This window comes from Marmota monax, unplaced genomic scaffold (genome assembly GCF_021218885.2).
Source record: "Marmota monax isolate L192 unplaced genomic scaffold, Marmota_monax_Labrador192_F-V1.1 WCK01_AAM20220418_F8-fsc00021, whole genome shotgun sequence".
In the NCBI taxonomy this organism is placed as follows: Eukaryota; Metazoa; Chordata; class Mammalia; order Rodentia; family Sciuridae; genus Marmota; species Marmota monax.
In genome coordinates this window covers 11929651-11950433 of record NW_026695228.1, presented here as the reverse complement: position 1 = coordinate 11950433, position 20783 = coordinate 11929651, and the positions used below count along the sequence as shown (strand labels likewise).

Here is a 20783-nt window from a genome sequence, read left to right as displayed (position 1 = left end):
AATTGCCTGGGCAGGAAGGATGGTCTGAACACACTGTCGACCCCTCCCCCTTCCACGGCACCACCCCAACCTGTGGCTTGAGCCTCCATAGCCACCCACGGCCACTGCCAGAAACCAGGGTGGCACTTCCTGGTCTGCCTGGACAACTCTCCTTCAACCCATCTCCACCCCTCCGACATCCCCACCCCCACCTCCTCCCCAGAGGCCAGCCTGAGGCATGGCTCCAGAGCAGGTGGCTTTCTATACTGGTTTAAGGTCTGGTAGCCCAAACGCTACATCAGTGGCTTCCAACAGGAATATAACATGAGCCACAAATGCAAGTCACACATGTAATTTTAGATTTTCCTAGCAGCCACATTTAGAAAAGTAAAAAGAAACAGGTGAAATCAATTTGAACATGCTTTATTTAATCCAGTATATTATCAAGTTCAATGGTAGCTTTTTTTTTAACTTGTAATCAATATTAAAAATTATTAATGAGCTGGGCGTGGTAGCACACGCCTGTAATCCCAGCAGCTCCAGAGGCTGAAGCAGGAGGATTGCAAGTTCAAAGCCAGCCTCAACAATTTAGCGAGGCCCTAAGCAACTCAGCAAGACCCTGTCTCAAAATAAAAAGTAAAAAAACCAAGGACTGGCAATGTGACTCAGTGTTGAAGTACCCCTGGATTTAATCCCTCATACAAGAAAAAAAATATTAATGAATTAGTTGGTATTCTTTGTCTCCTACTAAACCTTCACAATTAGTATGGGTTCCCAGCAGCACGTCTCTGTCACGCTAGCCATGTTCCAATTGCTTGGTAGCCATACACAGTGAGTGGCTACCCTGTTGGACAGTGTCAGAGCTGGAGAGAAAACTGCTAGGGAATCTTTTCTTTCAGGAAAACTGCTGATTCTGGGCATGGGCAGAAATCGGCCAGGTCTCCCTGGGAGCATCTGCCCAGGCATGGACATGGGCCAGGCCAGCCTCCGCTGAGGCCAGTAGCTGACTCTTAGTCTTGGAGTGTGTGTGTGAGTGTGTGTGTGTAGGGGGCGGGGAGGGGGTGTCCCAGACCTGCTCAGTCCAAACTGGTGGCCACAAGTAAGCCACACCCTTTCCTCCCAGTTCTGTGCCCTCTGAAGTACAGGCAATGTCGTGCAATAGTTAGACTTCAAACAGACTGAGAGACTGACTGACTCTAAGCATCAGATTTCCCATCTGTAAAAGGAGGATAATGAACACAACCCCCTTCCTAAGATTTTTGTGAGGATGAAATAAAGTAATCCACAACAGTGCTTTGTGCCATGCTGGGCTCATAATGAACATGGGACACTGTTGGGATAGCCCTTTGTCAGTGCTCACTCCAGCTCAGAGTTGGGGAAACTGAGGACCAGAAAGGAGATCAGGGTCACAGTGTGGGTTTGCGTTCATTCCTTCATCCATCAGGCTCTTACAGGCACCTCACTGGGTTGGGCTCCCTTTAGGGGCTCAGTACAAACCCCAAAGGGGGAAAGTATATGTGGAAGCAAACTCCATATGCCATAAAATGCATATGGGAATTCAAGTGTGTCAGGAGCACCGAGAGGAGAAGAGCCAGCCAGGCAGGGAGGGCTGGTGAGGAAGGGAGGCCCTCTGAGCTGGATCTCGTATGAGAATCATAATAGAGCTCTGTGCCACATAACAGTGTCAACAACGGACTACATAAACAGCGGTGGTCCCAGGATTTTGTAATGAAGCTGAAAAATAGCTGTCACCTAGTGGTGTCATAGCCACCGTTGTATTAGCAGTTCCTGGCCTTGAGTGTGCAGAGAGGCTGGAGTGTGCGTACCGGCTGCACCGCCAGGCACATAGAGCACAGCACATATAACTATGTGTAGAGCGTGATACTTGACAACAAAGGGTCACCTTACTGATTTATGTATTTACCATATTTTTATCATTATTTTAGAGTGAACGCTTACTTATAAAATAAAGTTTACCATATAACAGTAGGCCGTGTTATGCCGTACAGATCATGTTTATTTCCTTTCTCTATTGTATCAAGAGGCCATGTTGAGTTCAGTGGCTGAAGGTGTAGCTCAGTGGTATAGCGTGTGCATTAGCATGTTGTGAGGCCCTAGGTTCCATCCCAGCACCAAAGTAAGGGCAGAGGGGAGAGGCTATGTATAATGATTGATAGTCACCATCTAGGTTTGTGTAAATATAGTCTATGGTGTTCACACAATGACGGAAGTACCTAATGATGCTTTTCTCAGAACCTCTCTTCATTGTTAAGTGACACATGATCGTAATGACAGCCGTAACCACCATGATAATAGCAACCGATATATTCAGTGAATATGCGCTGTGTGCCAAGGTTGGGAAAATATCAATACACTTCTGCCTCACAACAGTCCCGGGAAGTGGGTACTATTAGAAACCCCACTTTGCCAATGGGAAAACTAAGCTGGAGAAAATCAATTCCCCAGCCCGAGAATACCGGCAATTAAGGAGCCAGGGCCCAAGTTCATATAGGCAAACTAGCTTCCAAGACACAGCCCTAACCACTTCCTCCTCCCACATAAGGACAGGAAATCTTCAAGAGAGGGAAGTGGGGAGGCCAGAAGGGGAGGCAGAGACAGATACAGGGGCAGGTTCTCTGGCCCAGGTGTCTTCTCATTGCCATTCTCCGCAAGTATGTGTGGAATCTCTGGGGACTTCATTTCCTCATCACCACCTGTTGATTTGGAATCTGTCACCTTGAGAAGAAAAGTATTCTATGAAATCACGCATAGGAACTTATACACAGATGCTGAGTAAATGTTCCCCTCAACCATTTAGTTAATCCAATGAGCCCAAGTTGAGGTGTTCATTAGCATGTTCTCCTCAAATAAGACAGGAAGTTGCCTGATGTGTGCAAGGGCTACAGATCTTCATGGGATTTCAGGCATTGAGGCCCCAGAGTGAGGAAGGTCCCTAGTTCTCATGTCAGCACTTGGGATCTTGTGGATGACTTGTCAGACTTCCTTCAACCCCATCCTCCTGTTCCTGGTGTAGTCAGTCTAGAAGTGCCTGTCTTCCCAGTGTGTCCCATCAACCTGAGCAGAGGACAGGACCCTGTGCTCACATATGGCATGTGACCAGGGTGTACCCAGGAAACCACTGGTGCCCTGGCCTCCAGCTTGGGTGGTTCGGTACCTGCTCCGGGGTTACCCACACCCTCTCCCTGAACCTCTTCTTTAGGAGCACAGGAAGGCAGAAGAGAAGTGCCCCAGAATGAGGCAAAGTGGTCCTGAGGCAGATGGGATTGTGGGCCCCTGCTGGTAGGTGCCCCAGTCCAAGGTCACCAGACTGCCAGGCAGGAGAGAGGAGCTAGCAGAGTAGAGGAAGCTAGCAGAGATTTCCTAGGAAGCCTGGGAGCCACTTCCACAGCGCTTTGCATAAATTTACATGGCAAAGAATATTCTTTGCATGCTGGGTTCCAGAGGCTCTGATTCCAAGGCGACCAAAATGCCAGACATGACTCAGGACGCTGGTGTGTGCCTGTCTTGGGGATCTGGGTTTGAAGTGGGCAGGGAGAGGCTGAAAGGAGCTAGAAGACCAGAGCTTGTTCCCAACCATCTTGGTTTGCCCAGAACTGAGAGGTATCCTGGGATGCAGGTATTTTAAGTACTAAAACTGGCAAAGTCCCAGGCAAATCTGGACAAGTTAATCATCCAGCATCAGTCCCCCACCCCAGACAGTGCCCATGGCTGCACTCCAGGCTGCCAGGCTGATGTGTTCCATGTCACAGCCCTGTAAGCACCATCCATAGGTCACTAGCTGCATGCCCACCTCAGCAGGCTGATTGAGAAGACAGTTCAGGAGGCCAGTTCCTGCTGTAAACCGTGTTCTCCCCACCACCACCCCCTGCCTCACACACTCCCAACAGCCATCTCTGTCTTGGTGGGAATCCTCATAATGCAATCCAAAGGTTAGAGGAGTTCCCCGCCCTGCCCTAAGAAGAGGTGAGGAGAAGACTAGACAGTGAAGACCAGAGTCATCTCCAGGGACTGTCAGGAAGGGCCAAAGCCTAGGTGTGGAGGAGGCAGAGGGACATGAGTGAGTGGACAGTCAGAGGTGTCTTGCAGCAGGTTAGGTAACAAAGAGCGGGAGATAACTGCAATCACACAGGGCACAGAAAGCGGGAATGTTGGAGTCACAGAGTGAGGTGGAAGGAAAAAGAAAGGTAGGGGTTACCAGGGGCATGGTTGGGTCCAGGCAGGGGTGAGAAGGCCTGGCCCAGGGCAGTGGCTTTGGGGATGGAAGTGATAATAATAGGTGGGACTGGAGGACTTGGGGTCAGAATCAGAAGAAAGGGTGTCAAGAGGAACCAGTTTGAAAAGGAGGATTCATTAATTTTCCAGAGCCAGTAGAACCTAGAGAAAGATGTGCCCAGTAACCAGAGGCAGATGAACATGGGGATAGTGAGGCTGAAAGGACTGGGGAAACTTGCCCAAGCAGAGTGGTCAGATGGAAGCGCTGTCCCATCCTAGAGAGCGACTGTGGAGCTGGTGCAGAGGGAGAAACTGGCGTGGGCCAGGGGAGCAGCAGGCAGTGCTGGCATCTAGGGGGAGGGTGGCTGTGGTCTTGGAGTCCAATGACCACTGCAGCCTCCCCATTGTGGACCCTTCCTAATCAGCAGGTCTGACCTCCCAGCCTAAGGGGTGTGGCTGAGCATCCTCTGGCGGCCTGGGCCCTTCTCACCCTGACATCACTGGAAACCTTGCAGCAGTGGGGCTCAGCCAGGCGTGGCCAAAGCAGGGCGTGGGCCCGGGGCTGCTGAAGGAAGAACAGGGCCGGAGCCAGGTGCAGGGAACAGGAGAACAAGGCGGAAATGGATCCTGCCACCCACCAGGAGCAGCCAGGGACAAAGAAGGCTCTTGGCAGGTTTACTTTGGAACCTGAAGCTGCCTGGCTGCTGGGGAGCTGGGAACTTCATCTGGAATCTGGTTTCAGCTGCTTTCCGGGGAGGCCCACACCCCTCCCAGGCCAGGGCCCTGAGAGTGTGGATGCTGTGCAGGAGGCCAGCTGAGACAGACCCTTCTTGGGACCCAGGACCCCATTGTCAGGGCTTCCAGTGAAGGGGAACTAAAAAGGGTGAGATAGTGCTTGGGCATGTGAACCTACACACCCCCCCATAACCTCTGCGCATCCTCCAAGACCTGGTGCGTGCCTCTACCTCTCCCACTGGGGTAATGCAAGCCTCAGAATGGAATTTGTCAGACCCAAGGGGGCGCGGGCTGGGGCCCTCAGGCTAGACTTTCTCCTGGGAGAGCCTTCAGTGCCATTCTCCAGGGTGGCCGAAAGAAAGGCAGAGGGGGTGGCGGGGTGGTGACAACATCAGAGAATCCCAGGAATGACTTGAGGGTCTCCTCATTCACCTTCCTCAATACACAGATAAGGAAAGTGTGGTGTAGAGGAGGGGACCCAAGGGTCAGCCATTCAGCAGGGACTACTGCAGGTGGGTGAAGCTCAGCTCAGAATCACATTTTTCAAGTCAATAAAATACACAGCATAAAATACACAGGAAACCAATTGTATTGAATGCAACTATCAGAACACTTGAAAACCAATCTTTGTTAATGTGTGTGCTGCTTTATTAATGTCTTAAATAAGATCGAGTTGCTGGTGTAAGTACTATGATTTTAAAGTAGCGGTGAATAATCTTTGGTATACGAGCAGCCACTGTGATGGCTCAGAGGAAGCTGCAGTTTCTTTTGGTCACAGACACTGCTAACCCTCTGTTCCGTCGCCTGTGTTCATAAATGAAAGAAATTTGAGTTGAAGGTGAATGAGACGGGGATGCGATTTCTCTCCAGAATCCTTTCCCCATCCCTCCAAGGAATCTGTTACGAACCCCTGAACTACGGAGTCGGGCAAAATTCATCCATACCCTTAGCAGTCAGGAGAGTGGTTGGTTACCCTTGTTGAAGGAGGGTAGTTAGTAACTGGAATGGGACCCAGGAGGGAGGGAGTGGGAACCATTTCTTTCTTTGTCAGGGTTCTGGTTACCAGGTGTGTTCAGTTTGTGGAAATTCATCCACCTGTGCACTTAATGGGCACCTATCTGCATGGATCGTTTATTTCAATACAAATTACAAACACATCTTTGCTAGAACAGACGTATATGCAGGTGCAAGCTCCCTTCCCCTCTCCCCCTCTCTCTCTCCATACACACACACACACACACACACAACTTTTGCCAGTGTGTATCAGTAGCCTTGCACATCCCCAGGTGTATGTCTCCAGAACCCTTGCAGACACATGTACACAGATGGATACAGTCAGACAAAGAGCACTATTTTTAACAAATAATTCCAAGCTTAAGGGGTGGCTTCCCAATTTACAGAACTAGTGATTGCTCACAGTGGTGAGGGTTGCCCTGCAAGGGGCTGCTGTCATCCAGTCTGTTCTTGTTGTTTTAATAAAAAGAATAGTGACCTTGTTGTTTTTGCAAGCTCATCATTAACAAAAAGAAGCAATGAAGAAAAGTTTAAAAAAAAGTTTAAAATCACCCAAACTTCTCCCCAGCTGAGGAGAAAAAAGAGCCATATTTCCCATTTGGTGACAAGTGTTATAGAAGTCTCTGTGTTCACTCAGAGAAGGAAGGTAGACAGGGAAATGCTTTTATGAAGTGGAAACCCACTCCCTCACCTGCTATTTTTGACGGAGATGCTCCTTTAACTTCATGTGAATGAAACACAAAAAAAGATGCAGAGGATGGGATGGCCCCTAAAAGCGTTGGTCCATGACTTCCGCCCTCCTGCCTCCCTCCACACATTCCAGGCTGCACTTCCCTGGGGACAGAGGCACCCTTCTGAGGCCAGGCTGTCTTGTGTTTGCTCCCTGTTTACCTGCCACTTGGCCAAGTGCCTGCAACCCATAGTGCTCAGGGCAGCCCCAGGTCCGGGCCCTTTTTCCGCTCTGTGCGGGCTGGATGCCCCAGCAGCTCATGGGGTCACTGGTGACATGCTTTGCAGGAGTAAGATCAGGGCAAAGCCTTTGGTTGACAGGAAGGGATTCTGTCCTGGCAGAGATCTCCAACAGGTGTCCATCCTGCCCTCTTGAGCTGGTGCCCAGCGTTCCCGGTCTGATGTGGTAATTAGCAGCACAGCCTCCTGGCTTGGTGTCACGGTCAGGAGCCCTCCTGACCACATCCTGTTTTGGTGGGGCAGTAGGGAATGCATTCTTCTGCCTTGCTGTCATTGGCAGAGTGCGTTCACACCAGGTTCTGGATCGTTTGAGGCCACCAGGGGCCACATTCTCCCGGTTTGACGTCACACGCGTGTGCTGGCTGGATGTCCTAGTGGATAGTGGTCACCGTTTTCTGGTTCTGCCGTCCCTTGGGATTGGCATTTATTCATCTGCTTGGGAGGAGGGGAGTAAGAAGCAGCCTGAGGAGCCCTCAGCACTTCCCATGTTTGGCAGCAGGTTCGTTTGGGAGGATGTAGCACCTTGGGGATTCCTTTGAGAGCTTCAGCAGGAGCTCTATCACAGCTGTGTACACCAGGCCGCCAACATCTGGATGAGAGCTCCCAGCTGTTTCTAAAAACCTACAGGATATTCCTGGGTTTCCTATGGCAAATGCAAAAGTCCCATCAGTTGATGCCCCAGGTGAGATCGGCCCACAATGCTCCACAGAGACATGTGATGCTGTGGGGGACCAGACACCATAGCCCTGAAGAGGAGAAGCAGGACTTGGTACCTTCTAATGCCTTAAATGTGTTCTTTGAGTCATTCCCCCATTTGTTCCGGGCCTGCTCTGCCAGGGATATTGGAGTAGAAAGATGACAGACCCCATCCCTGCCTCACAGAGTAACCTTCCTGAGCCCAGGGGTGTGGACATCAGTGGTGGGAGCGTCTCCAATGAAGACAGCTAAGGGACCAAAGGGCGCGAGCCTTTCCTTCTGGGTTTCATGGGGCAGGATGACAGTGCTACGATGCTCACTTGCACCTAAGCTTGTTAGGGTGGGACAGGGAAACTGACCTCCCTGCCAGTACCCCACAGGCTCTGGATTTTCCCACGCTAGTGTCAGCCAGGTTTGCATGTGCTGTGGTTGGTAGCCTGGGGTCTCCAGCCTCTTTGCAAGTTCGGTCCTTTGCTCCACCTGCACAGCCACCCCTCGCAGGTCTGGCCATCCTGCCTTCTGGCCCTGGCATCCCGTCAGGCCCATTATCTGTGTCTTTCAGCTTCCCCCAGGCAGCCTGAGGACAGCCTGTGCCCCAGAAGCAGGATGAGAAGATGGCAAACTTCCTGTTACCTCGGGGCACCAGCAGCTTCCGCAGGTTCACCCGGGAGTCCCTGGCGGCCATCGAGAAACGCATGGCGGAGAAGCAAGCCCGCGGCTCGGCCACCTCGCAGGAGAGCCGGGAGGGGCTGCCCGAGGAAGAGGCTCCTCGGCCCCAGCTGGACCTGCAGGCCTCCAAAAAGTTGCCAGATCTCTATGGCAACCCACCCCGAGAGCTCATTGGGGAGCCCCTGGAGGACCTGGACCCCTTCTATAGCACCCAAAAGGTGACTCCCACCTTCCCCACCCCCTTCCCTTCCAGGCACTTCCCTGCAGTACAGCAGAAGAGAGAGGGCCTTCCCTCCATAAGGACTGTGGGGGGGGCAAGCTCCCCTGGGCTTTGGGGTAATGACTCACTGTCAATCTATATTCCAATCACCTCAGTTTTGGAGTTCTAAAATAAAAGACAGGAATTATGCAGTCCAAGCTGCTGGTCTGGTGCTATGAAGCAAAGATAGAGCAGCTTCTGTTGACATCTTGCCTTCTGGCGGAAGCTTCCTTGGAGAATGACCTGTGGCTGGGTGTTCACCTCCCTCCTTGGGACTCCGTGGAGTCCTCCCCATCAGGAGGTGTGCACGTGAATTGGAACCAGTGTCCTGCCCTGGATCCAGTGTGGGCACAACATATGGCCACCTCTCCTAACTAGGGACAGTGCACAGCCCCCACGCCCCACCCCTCAGGCAGCACGAACTAACCAGGCATGGGAGAGTCCCATAGGCAGGGCCATAGCAGCAGCCCCTGAGCCTTGTGGACCTGCAGAGGGGCCATGAAGACCACTGGAAGATCTCAGGGGTGGAGGGAGAAAGGATAGTGATTGCTGGGGGTGTAGTATGGTGGGGTAGTTGTTCTGCCCTTGTCCCTCCTGGGTGTAGGGAGAGGAAGCAGCTTTTGTCCATTAGGGCAGGTGACTCCAGCTTCCACCCAGGAGCTAAATTCCCCAGTCCAGTTCTCCTGCCCTGCACTGCCCTAGCCTTCTCTGTGAGGACCATGTGCGCCACCTTGCACCCAGCCACAGACCACAGACACACAGGATTCCTTAGAGGCTTAGACTCCCACCTGCTGCCCACGCTTCCGGGCCTCACTCTTAGAGGGAAGTGGGTTGGGACCTGGGGAGGACCTTTCCCCAGAAAGTACCAAGGACAATGGCAGGTGCTCACATTTTCTGCAGCCAGCCTTAGGCTAAGGAGGCACTTGAGGGGCAGACAGGGCAAGTGTGGTCAGTGTGCCCGTGTGTGAGCACCTGGCAGGTGTGAGCACACATGCCTATGTCACCGAGTGCCGAGTGTATGCAGTGGTGGTTTGAGACTGTTTAAAAGCCTGAGGGTATGTGCGCGTGGATGTATATGTGAGTGGATACGCGTGTGAAGGGAGTCCCTTCCCCCAGTCTATATAAACAGGAGGAAAAGGAAACCTTGACCCAGGTCCTGCTCTCAGGCAGGACCAGATAAACTTCCCCTTGGTTCAAGTGACTGAAGTGGGGTGAAGGTTGGGGGATGGGCCTAGCTGGGGTCAGAGTTATTAGGCTGGAAGGTGGGTGAGAGCTGAAAGTAAGAACTGGGTTGGGGTTGGGCCACAGTGGGCAGTGAGTCAAGGTTACGGTGGGCAGATGGATGGTGATTAGGTTGGAGTTAGCTGGGGCAGGCAGGAGTCACTGCAGGTGGACTTGAATGAGTTTAGGTTAAGGGTAGGCTTGCAGAGACTGGTGTCAGTTAGCCTGGAAGGAGTTGGGAACACCATCTTTTCTGTCTCTGTGTCTGAGAATGTCTGAATAGAGGCTCCAGCTGTGGTCCTGGCCTTGAACTTCCTGTCTCCCCTCGCTGAGCCCCTGACCACGCTGCCTATAGCCCTGTGGGCTGATGGAGGCACTGCAGCAGAACTTGTGGTTCTAATCTACCTGGTCAACTTGTCTCCCCTGCCCAGATAAGCTAGAACCTTGTGTCACCAGCTTAGCCCTTGGACAAATGAGATCCCAGACCTGTGCCCATCACACATCCAGGCAGGTTGGGAAGACCTCTGTCCTCTGGGCTGCTGGCCCAGATTCCCACCTGCTGTGCTCACAGCTCCACCTCCAGCCCTCATTGCTCCCACACTGCTTGCTACGCTGCTCTGTAGGCAGGCATCTTCTAGAAGCCAAGCGATGGGGTTGCCTTGAGCTGCTCGTGATTCCCCTAGAGGGAAATGCGAGGTTGTCATTTGCCCTTGACTTCAAGAGACAGGGTCTCAGGAAAAACCAATGGTTCAGTGTTTTCCCCTTCCCTCCTCCTGAGCCATGTGTCCTCCCAGCTTCCCCATCCCCCCAGCCATACCCTTATTCCCAGGGAGCCTGGTGGGGAAGCCTTGCAGGTCCAGGAGAGGTCAGTGGAGGAAGAAGGGGAAGGAGGAGCCATCCCAGGTCTGGGCCTCTGCTGTGACAGCAGTCGGACAAGGACCATGGAAAACCCCTACTTCTTGGGGCTATAATCTTGAAACTAAACTAGGTCTCAACCAACCTGACCTTACCCTTAACTAGGCTGCTCCCCACCTCACCCATGAGTGAGGCAATGGGGACGACTAGCCCGCTGGGTATGCTGGCTGTCCTTTCCACTCCTCTTTCCCCAGCTAGCCATAGTCCTAGGGCTCTGACAGCTTCCCCCCAAAAGCCCCTGTCCGCAGGGCCTAGGGGTTGCTGCTCCTGACCTCTCATGGCTCTCTGTCCACAGACCTTCATCGTGCTGAATAAGGGCAAGACCATCTTCCGGTTCAGTGCCACCAACGCCTTGTATGTCCTCAGCCCCTTCCACCCTGTCCGCAGAGCAGCAGTGAAGATTCTGGTTCATTCATATCCTTTGCAGTTAATCCCTGCTGTGTGCACCCACGGGGACTTCACTGGGGCTGTGCCTAGGGTGCTGCCCCCACCCATCCTGTCCTAGTTTAGAGCCAGAAGTGGTGCCGACTCCCCACTGCTCCTAAGACAGACAGCATAGCTACCAAGGAATGGCTGATTGGAAATGTAGAAACTTGACCCTACCCTAGACCAGCATCTGACAAGATCCCCAGGGCATTTCCCGGGCATATGAAAGTTTGAGAAACCCTTCTGATTTCTTCAGGAGAAGAGTATCCCAGAAGTCAAGCTCCTGAGGACCCCAGAATAAATGAGAACCATTAGCATTTCCTGGCTCCAACATTCCCACCCACCATGACCCCTGGGCCCTCTACCATCCCACCCACATGCAGAGAGGGACCTTCAAGCAGGTTCCCCAGGCTCAGACAAGGAAAAGCCATTTCCCAGTAAAGAGGCCTCCAGTTTATCTCACGTGGGCATCTTTCGAGGGAGGCAACACTTGCTTTTGGACGAGGTGTTGACAAAATGTTTGCAGTTTCAGAGCATCTGAAAGAACTCTGGTTAGCATTAAATTACATAAACCACAGCCTAAAAAAGCTCCAGCCTGCAAAGAGTAGCAGAGTGGTGCCATGGAATAAGGGCCCCGCACTGGCTTTGGGCCTGAGAGGGGCCTCATCCAGGCAGCACAGAGGATGGGGTACCAGGCTCTATTCTTGCCTGTTCTCTGAACTTCAGAGAAGGGGCCTCACACACAGGCAGAGCTTCACAGAGAGGGAGAGGCATGGGCCAGGGCGAGGGCATGCTGCTTGACTTAGCGGGGTGCCTGCTGGTGGGTCTGGTGGGCTGGCCCTACAGAGCTCTCCAAGGTCCCCCTTGGCTCTCCTCTTTGAATGGGCATTCCCCTTGGGAATTTTACAGTCCCCTAAGAGTGATAGGGCTGCTACACAAATAGCTGTCATTCCTGCCAGACGGTGGTCACAGCGGGGTAAAAATCAAGCAGCCAGAAAGGCAAGCTACTTTTGTGCTCTGAGCCTGTCTCCGGCCTCACTGCAGGGGCGTGGCCTCCCTGAAAGCATCCGCGTCTCTCACCTGGGGCTTCTCCTGCAGGTATCTAACCAACCCAGCACTGTTTGGCAGCCACAGAACCCCCCAGGGATGCAGCGGCAATCCCAGAGCCCCTGCCAGGAGCTGGGCTGGGCCACAGGGCCAATGAAAGGTCAGGGAGACCGATGGGCAGGCAAGGGAGGCAGGGGGCATGGTGGAGTCCCCAGCCTGGCCAGAGGGTCCACTGAGCAGTGACTTTGAGGCTGTGAGGTGCTGATTGCATCTGGCAGGACCCATCCTGAGGGCTCTGAGCCAGCCTGTCTCCCCCAAGGCAGCTGCCCCAGGGAAGTGATCAGCATCCTGGAGGCCCTGTACGGGGCTCCCAGTGGCTGCCTTGGCCCTCCACTGCCTAGGGATAACACATTGTTGGTCCTCGCCAGCGCCACCTAGTGGGATTTGTGGGCATTGGGGGAAGAAGGGGCCCAAATTTGTGGGGTTTGCCCCTCTGAGGCCTTGAGCCCTGACATCTTGAGCCACACACCTTGAGTGTATGGTGCTGTCCTAATCAGTAGCATCAGCATCACTAGGATTTGGTAGGAACTGCCGAATCAGGCCCCACCCCAAAACCTGTTTTAACAAGGTCCTCACTGTGGTTGCTTCCAAATGCCTGCCTGTGAGGGCCACCTCAGTGTCACCCAGGAGGTTTGTTTAAAAGGGAGATTCTTACGCCTTTCCAGACCAGAACCACCAGTGCCAGGCCTAGGAATCTACGAGCTCTTCCCACATTTCCTTTTTTTTAACAATTGAGGTATACTTCCTATATCATACAATGTATCTAAAAGCACACAATTAGTGGTTTTTAATATATTCAGAAGTTTATGCAGCCATCACCTCTACCTTTCATCACCCCCAAAACAACCCCTGTGCCCACTGTCAGCCCCAGCGCATTTCTAATGAACAGTCAGATTTGATGTTTTGAATTGTGGAATTTCACTCTGCTTAAATTTTTATATTCATCCAAACATCTATTGAGTCCCCTGCATGTGCTAAATTCCGTGCCAGGCTCTTTGGAAAGGGCAGGCAGGGCAAAGGCACATTTAGAAGAGGGCAGGAACACAGCCTGGTGAGGAAACCTGCTCCCCTAGAACAACCGAGAGGCCCCCCGAGTGGCACGCTAGCGCTGCACCCTTGTTCCATTTCACTTTGCTCTTTGCTCTGTGCTTGCAACGCGTCCCTGGGAAGTTGCTGAAAAAGTAAATAAGGCACGTAGAATTATTATTTTTTTTTCTTACATATTTTTGTAATAATCCTGCCGAATGTATTCCTGCCGGGATTACATAAAGGAGACCCACTGGTCTCCAGATTCCACGGTAGTCACATTCAGAGAGGCCTCGTGTTCACAATGAGAAGCATTTTTGCTTTCCTGGGTGCCCAGGATCTGCTCACAAAACCCTCCCACGTTTCTCTACCAGATTCAAATGGGCAATCAAACTGTGTGTGTGTGTGTGTGTGTACATGTTTGTTCAGTAGCACACCCTCATGAAAATACCCCCGTGATTAATTCCCTTCTCTTTAGAAGTCTTTAGACTCCCTGGGATTTGAAGACTTAAGCAGTCCAAGTTTCAGGCATTCCCCACAACCAGCACTGGCAGTCCTTGCTGGTATTTTAATCATGAAGATGGGAGTGGGTGTTTGGGACAATAACACGACAGGATTGAAGATGTTCAGCTGAGCTCAGGCCTGGAGAGCTGGCCTTTGCCTCTGCCCACACAAAGGACCAGCTTGATCATCGGCCTGAAATTAGCAGGCAGTGCAAACAGGTATGCTTTGGCTGGGCATTCAATTGACTCATCTGTCTGGTATTGGCCGCATGCTGGGCTCCATGGGGGACCTGGGATGCTTTGGGCAGACTCACATGGACTAGGGGCTCAGTCTAGGTAGGAAGAGACCTCGCTCACACCCGCATATGCACACACACACACACACACAGAGGAATGACTGAAAATAGTGTACGTGCTGTCCTCAAGATGGGAAGCCAGGCAAGATTCTGAGCTGTCAAGTGGCAGAGGGACGAGAAGCTGCCTCACTCACTCCAAAGCCATGGGTGTGTTTAGAAAAGACAAAATCCAGGTACTAGGATTTTGGTACTAGGAAGCATGTGGCCTGGGGTTCAATCCCAGCACTATACACACAAAAACCCAGATAGACATCTCCTGTGGTTGCCACCATGAGACCAGCCCACAAACCCAGCTCTCCCCTTAGCCTCCATGTTAGAGTTCTCCCTCCCCTCTGTGTGTCCAGCCAAGTCCTCTGGTCCTGTCCACCCTTCTCTTTGCAGAAGAGCCTTTACTCCTTGCTAAGGAGAGCCATGAGCAGTCACCTAGAGCTGGGAGGAGCTGGCTGCCCAGGGAAGGTCTGGTTGTCCTCAGTCCCCACTGCTTCCCCAGGGCCAGCTGGGTGACTGATTGATGGAGGAACTGTGGCCAGTCTTGGTGCCTAACTAAGCTTCCTCTAGAAGCTTCCCTGCCCAGCCCAACCAGAGCTGTGTCTAGTTTCTCATAATATCCCATTTGGGGGCTTTTCAGGGGAATGGCTCTGTAGTCTCCCCACACAGGGCCAGGCCCTCATGCTCAGGTGAGGTTTGCTCTTAAAAATGATACTCCATTTCACCCCCTTCTGGCTGTCAGTATCCTCACTCTTAATGGAGCCCTTTACCTCATTTGGTGTTTGGATTTCCTGTGGGTAACATAAACCAGATGAGGAATAGCATACCTGCTTGTCAGGTAAGGGCCTGAAGCCATGTGATTCATGCAGGCCCATCCGTCTGGAGGCAGGAGAGTGGACCAGGTGGCCCTTGGTGTCCTTGTGCAGAGAGGGAGCCCCAGAGGTGAGGCCAAAATGGGAGGAGGGATGAGGCTAAGGACTGGCCCTGCCCCCCATCAGCTTTGCACTGTATACAGTAGTCTCCTGTTGCTGCTGGAACACATAGCCACAAACCCAGTCACTTAAAACAGCACACAGTCTGTAGGTTCTCACTGAGCTAAAATCAAAGATCGGTAGGGCTGAGTTCCTTTTTGGTGGCTCTAGGGGAAAAACTGTTTTCTAGGCTTCTCCCCCTCTCTAGAGGCTGTTCACATTCTGTGGATCAGGAATCTTCAAGCCAGCAATGATTAGCTGTGTCTTTCACAAGACTCTGACCCCTGCTCCCCTCTTTCATAAGTACTCTTGTCATTGCATTAGACCCACCTGGAGTATCTAGGATACTCTCTCCACCCTCAAGATACTTAATTTAATCATATTTGCAAAATTGCTTTTGTCATATAAATATGTATTCACACTTTCCAGGAATTTAGAAGTGGTCAACTTTGGGCAGACTGTTATTCTGCCTAGGACAGTAAACTGGAACTTCACCTCTTCACTCAGTTTTCTCATCTCTTAAAATGGAGACAGAGTCCCCACTTCATCGGGTTGTTGAGAGAATCAGATTAGTTAGTGGACTCAGAGAGCAGAGCCTGGCTCCCAGGAAGGGCTCAAGAAGTCTCTGCTCTTGGCACCATGACCTACCTGTTTCAGGAGTCATCTGGGATCCTCAGTGGATAGTTTGGCAGTGGATCTGTGGGGATGAATAAAACTGGTTAAGAAGTTTGTTAACCGTCTTTCCAGGGAGGAGAGCTTTGGAATGGGTCCTGGGTGTAGGAACATGTGTAAGGGAGGAGGGTCTCAAGATGAGTGCCTGATCCACCTCTGAAATCTGGAAAAGGAGCTAGGCGTGGCCTTGGAGATCCTTGCAGGCAGAGGGCTGGGAAGATGCCCATTGAGGGAGGAACCCCAGTGTGTCCTTCGGCCAGGGTGAAACCAAGGGCTTCCTTGAGGGCACTAGAGCTGAGCATTCCTGTGGGCCATCCCCGATTGGCTGAGAGAGGTTCTCGGAGCCAGATCACCCCCTCAGCTCCCATGAGAAGTAGGAGAATTTGTTATCAACTGGAGGCTGGGTCTCGGAGGCTGACTTCCTGATTGCCTGGACTCCTAGATGGAGGACTGGAGGTGGGAAGAGCATCAGCCTGGTTAGATTCCATGAGGGGCCACCCTACACTCTCCAGCCAGGGCAATCGGCACTGGCTGCAGAGGTCTCCCCTCCGGATGAGTGGCACTGTGGGAGGGAGGAAAGAGCAGCCCCTGGAGCTCAATTACTGCAGCTCCTGGGCTGCCTGTGGGAATCGCCTTTGGCAGTTGTGTGCTCAGGGCTGAGGCCGGGGCATGGTGGAAAGCACAGCCTCTCCTCTTGGGCTGGGGAGGAGATTTGTGAAGGCAGCACCGTACCCCTGCCCGTGGCCAGGCCCCCTGGGAGTCCCCTAGCCCCATGAGGCCCAGGCTCTGCTCCTTGATTCTCTGCAGGTCTTACAAAAATGAGGAAGGGGTGGAGAAGCTCATGGAGAGTCCTGTCCAGCCTGAAACAGCAGCCAGAGTCAGGGGTTCCACAAGGCCTGGGGCCTTCACTGTAAGGCCAAGAGCCCACAGGGATGTCCAGGACACAGTCCTGGTATTTGAGGAATTCCCCTTGTGGTGGGGAAACAGGGCTTTGTCGTTCCTTGAGCAGCCACACCTAAAAGAGGAGATGGCTAAACGGGAGGTGACTGATGTTCTGGGGGTGCTGAAGCCAAAAAGGGCAGGCTGCTGGGGGCGGGGGGTTTCCTGATGAGAAGGGCTTTTCTAGACAGAGCAGAGGACAAGAGAGAAGAGTGGGTGCAGCAGCAGGAAGCAGCCAGGGAAGCAGCTCTCTGCTCCCCAGGATCGGTGGGACCCCCTGAGGTGAGTTATTTGGCAGCAGAGCATTCCTAGGCAAAAGCCCACCTGGCCTGCTCCCCTAGAAGTGAGGGAGAGAACTTAGGGTCCTGCACACCCAGGATTTTCCAACCCAAGGAGTAGTTTGTAAATGCCCATCTCCTGCTCACACAACCAGCTAAAAACCTCTAGGGTCTGAGATCTGCCCTTTCTCCTCCCCTTCTTCTATGCTGAACCCTACAGAGTGGTGTCAAGTGTCTGGAACCTACTAGGGGCTGTGGAGCAGGATGGGGGTCCAGCAGCAAGTGCCAGGGAGAGGTCAGAGAGCGACCTCATAGAGAGGCATTGGCATGGACCCATCACAGAGTCTCTCTTACCCATCTGGAAGCCCTGAGCTGGCAGTGACAGCCCCAGGGACAAGAACCTCGGTGGTGGTGGCGCGGCTGACCCTCTGTCCACAGATTTCCTTGACCCCTGCGCCACGCTCTTCAGCATGCTCATCATGTGCACCATCCTGACCAACTGCGTGTTCATGGCCCAGCACGACCCTCCGCCTTGGACCAAGTATGTCGAGTGAGTATCTTCCGCGCCTGTCCTCCATTTGGCTTCATCCCTTCCTTTTCCACTGCCTGCCATGGTCCCTAAAGTCACTCCAGAAGAGGACTGTGTCCAGAGCCAGAGGCCACCCCCTTCTTCAGGCTTGGACCACCTTCTACCCTCTTTGGCCTTCTCCAGTCCTGCCAAGCACTGGCTGTAAGTCGTGCCCTCAGGGGAAGAAGTTCCCCTGATTGGCAAAGTGGGGAGTTTCTCTTGTCAACCCCTAAAGAGAATTGAGGACATTGGAGAAGGCTCTGAAATAATAAGAGTAATTCATTGAGTACTTAGCGCAGGCCAGGCACTGTGAAAAGAACAACAGACATCATCTCCTTCATCCCTCTGGCAATCCATCAGTGTAAGTGCAGCCCCTGTCCCCATTTGACAGATGAGCAGACTGAGCATTGGAGCAGTAACTGGCCTGACATCATGCAGTGAGGCAGCATGGCAGCAGGAAAAGGCCAGGGCTGTCCCCACTTTGGTACCATATTCTGCTGCCTTTTTCAGGTTTTTTTCTTCTAGAACCATTTGCACAATTTGAGAAAAGTGCTTCTGGCCTTTCTTTCCCAAGTGAGAGGGGGAAAATGTTCCTAAGAAGGTTCTAAGCATTTGAGTAAGCACTTTGAGAATTATTGTACCTGGCTCCTGTTTATCGGAGACTGACAGAATGTCCAATACCCTTCATTACTTGTGACTTGCCAGGTTTCTCTCCATGTTTACAAAGGACCACATCATGCTGGAGGTGCTGGGGCTGTGTCCAGCTGCTCCGAGACCTGGGATGTGGTCCTCTCCCATTCTAGCCTTGTGAGACAGTACCAGCATCCAGACATTGTAGATTCTGCAGGCTTCCCCAAGCAGATTGAGTATCCCTCACTCAGCCTCATGTACTGGAACATCAACACCCTTCAAGTCCAGGGTGGACAGCTGGACCCACCTACTTTATGGGCAATTGAGGATGGACCAGGTTCCCTTTGCTAGCTACTGAAGATCCATACACCTGGGTGAGAGGCAGCAACTCTGCCTGTCCATGGTGTCCCATGGTGCAGACCTGGGACCTAGGCACGTGGACCCCCAGGGCTAGGGTAAGGAGATAGGTAGGGATCTTCTTACACCAAGACAACCAAGAGAGAAAAAGGAGAGTTCATTGGACACAGAGAAGGCACTCAATAAAATAAATGGGAAGATGAATTAGTTAGCCAGATATCTGGAACAGAATTGCAGTCCCCAACTGCAGATCTGCCACGGGATATTATAGAGAGCCTGATATGCTAGCTCCTGGCATGGAGTGTTGATGCAGCTTGTACCACGAGGAAAACCTGGTGGGACTGGTCTGTGGGCTTCAGCCTCCCTGAGAACCCCGATGGACCTTTCCTTCCCAGGTACACCTTTACTGCCATCTACACCTTTGAGTCTCTGGTCAAGATTCTGGCTCGAGGCTTCTGTCTACACGCGTTCACCTTCCTTCGGGACCCATGGAACTGGCTGGACTTCAGTGTGATTGTCATGGCGTAAGTATCCTGCTTGCTGCGCCATGCTGTGCTGTGCCAGGCCACACTGCGGGGTCTGCACAACCCCTGCCCAGGCCCCAGGCCTTCCAGGCTTCCCCACTGCAGGCTTCCTGTAGCTCTGAGCTCAGGTTGTAGAGCAACCAGCCTTGGTGCTATGGCAGCAGGAGGATGGGCGAAGGCCCTCAGACCATCCTGGTGGGAAGAAGCAGATCCATGGTAGCTCAGGTGGCCATGGTGGTCAGGCTCCTTGTCTGGGGCCCATGACATTTCCATGCTCAAGGGACATCATTAAGTTTCTGTTTTAGCATCCTCTTCCCTTTCCACTAAGGGAAACCAACATTATAGCCCCAAATCCCAGGCCCACTATGATCAGTGACCCGGATTCCAAGGTGATTAAGAATGAAATTACAGTAAGGGTATCACTTCTCAAGAGAAGTGACTGGATACCCCCAGAAGCTCATGCCATGTGGACCAGGGCAACTGCTGTCTCCATTCAGAGGCCCTGCGTTTGGCACATTGTAAAGCACCCGGTCACTGATCCAATCCAGTGGATCCTCACACTAGCCAGAGACATGGGCTGGAAGAGGCCACTGAGCCTCATTTTACCAATGAGAAAACTAATGCCAAAGATGCACAGGGAGCCCACCAAAAAGTGAATGTGATCCCTGCCTGCCGCAGCCCTGGATGAGGCCTCACTTCCTTTCCCAGGACATCTTTGCATAGGGGTCAGTGTTGAGGAGGTACTCTGCCCAGGATGTCTCAGGGATCACATGGGACAACTGATCAGGTGGATGACCCTGCCATGCAGAAGTCCTGATCAGGGGCTCAGCCATTTAACTGTTTCTGCAAGCCGAGGACTCAACATGTGCATCTCAGTAAGGAGAGAACTGAGAAGATTCTCCTCCTACCCTGGCAAGCCCTTGATTTCCCCACATGTGAAAGGACAGCGTCATGCTTGTTGGGATCAGAGGCTCAGTTAACTCTACTTTCTGAGATTCTTGCATTCACTGAATCTACCTATTTGTGACAAAGTCTTTAACTCCAGATGGAAGCAACCCTGAGCTCAGCCATCTGTGGTGGAAGGAGACAGGGACTGGACTCTGCTGATGGGGTACTTTCAAGCTTGGTGGAGACCCTGGTTTTAGAAGATGCATTAGAACCTGTTTCCAGACAGGCTGTTTGTGAACTCACTCCAGGCCTCCGTTTTACAGTTTGAGAAATTGAGGCAAGACAATGCTGCTTGACCCTGTGTCGATGAAGGCCCAAGTGGAGCCGAGTGAGCCGGGAAAAGAGTAGTGGGAGATGAAGTTGCAGAATGGTGTGATGAGGGATATGTTATACCATCCTTATAGGTCATGTTAAGGGAAAGGAGCGATGGTGCTACCGGGGGATACAAGCAGGCAGACCTGTGACCTGATTTACATTCTATAGAGTCCACCCCAGCTACTGTGTGGCTGCAGAGTGGATGGAGAAGGAATGGAAGGTTTGGAAAATGTTAAGAAGCATCCAGGATGAAATACTGAGTGGGTAACTGGATATTCCCATCTGGAGTTCAGGAAAGAGGTTCAAGGTGGAGGTAGCTACACAGATGGTATATAAATCCAGGGGACCAGGTGAGGTCATATAGGAGTGAACGTGGCTATGGACTGTGCTGTGGGACACGCCAACATCTTGAGTCAGGAAAGAAGAAGTTCAAGCAAAGAAGACTGGAGAGAGTGATATCCAGAAAGACATCCAAAAAAAAAGAA

The 20783-nt window shown here is 52.2% G+C and overlaps 1 protein-coding gene across 6 annotated transcripts in view; it reads left to right on the top strand.

Annotated features, from left to right (window-relative positions):
* Positions 1–20783, top strand: part of Scn5a (sodium voltage-gated channel alpha subunit 5) — a 98148-nt gene that overhangs the window by 8886 nt on the left and 68479 nt on the right. For all 6 annotated transcript variants that reach the window (XM_046437069.2, XM_046437068.2, XM_046437066.2 and 3 more), the window contains exons 2-5: positions 8189–8513; positions 10986–11104; positions 17417–17506; positions 18907–19035. In XM_046437069.2, coding sequence (XP_046293025.1) covers positions 8241–8513; positions 10986–11104; positions 17417–17506; positions 18907–19035 — 611 coding nt within the window. In that variant the 5' untranslated portion in view covers positions 8189–8240. The remainder of the gene's footprint in view (positions 1–8188; positions 8514–10985; positions 11105–17416; positions 17507–18906; positions 19036–20783) is intronic.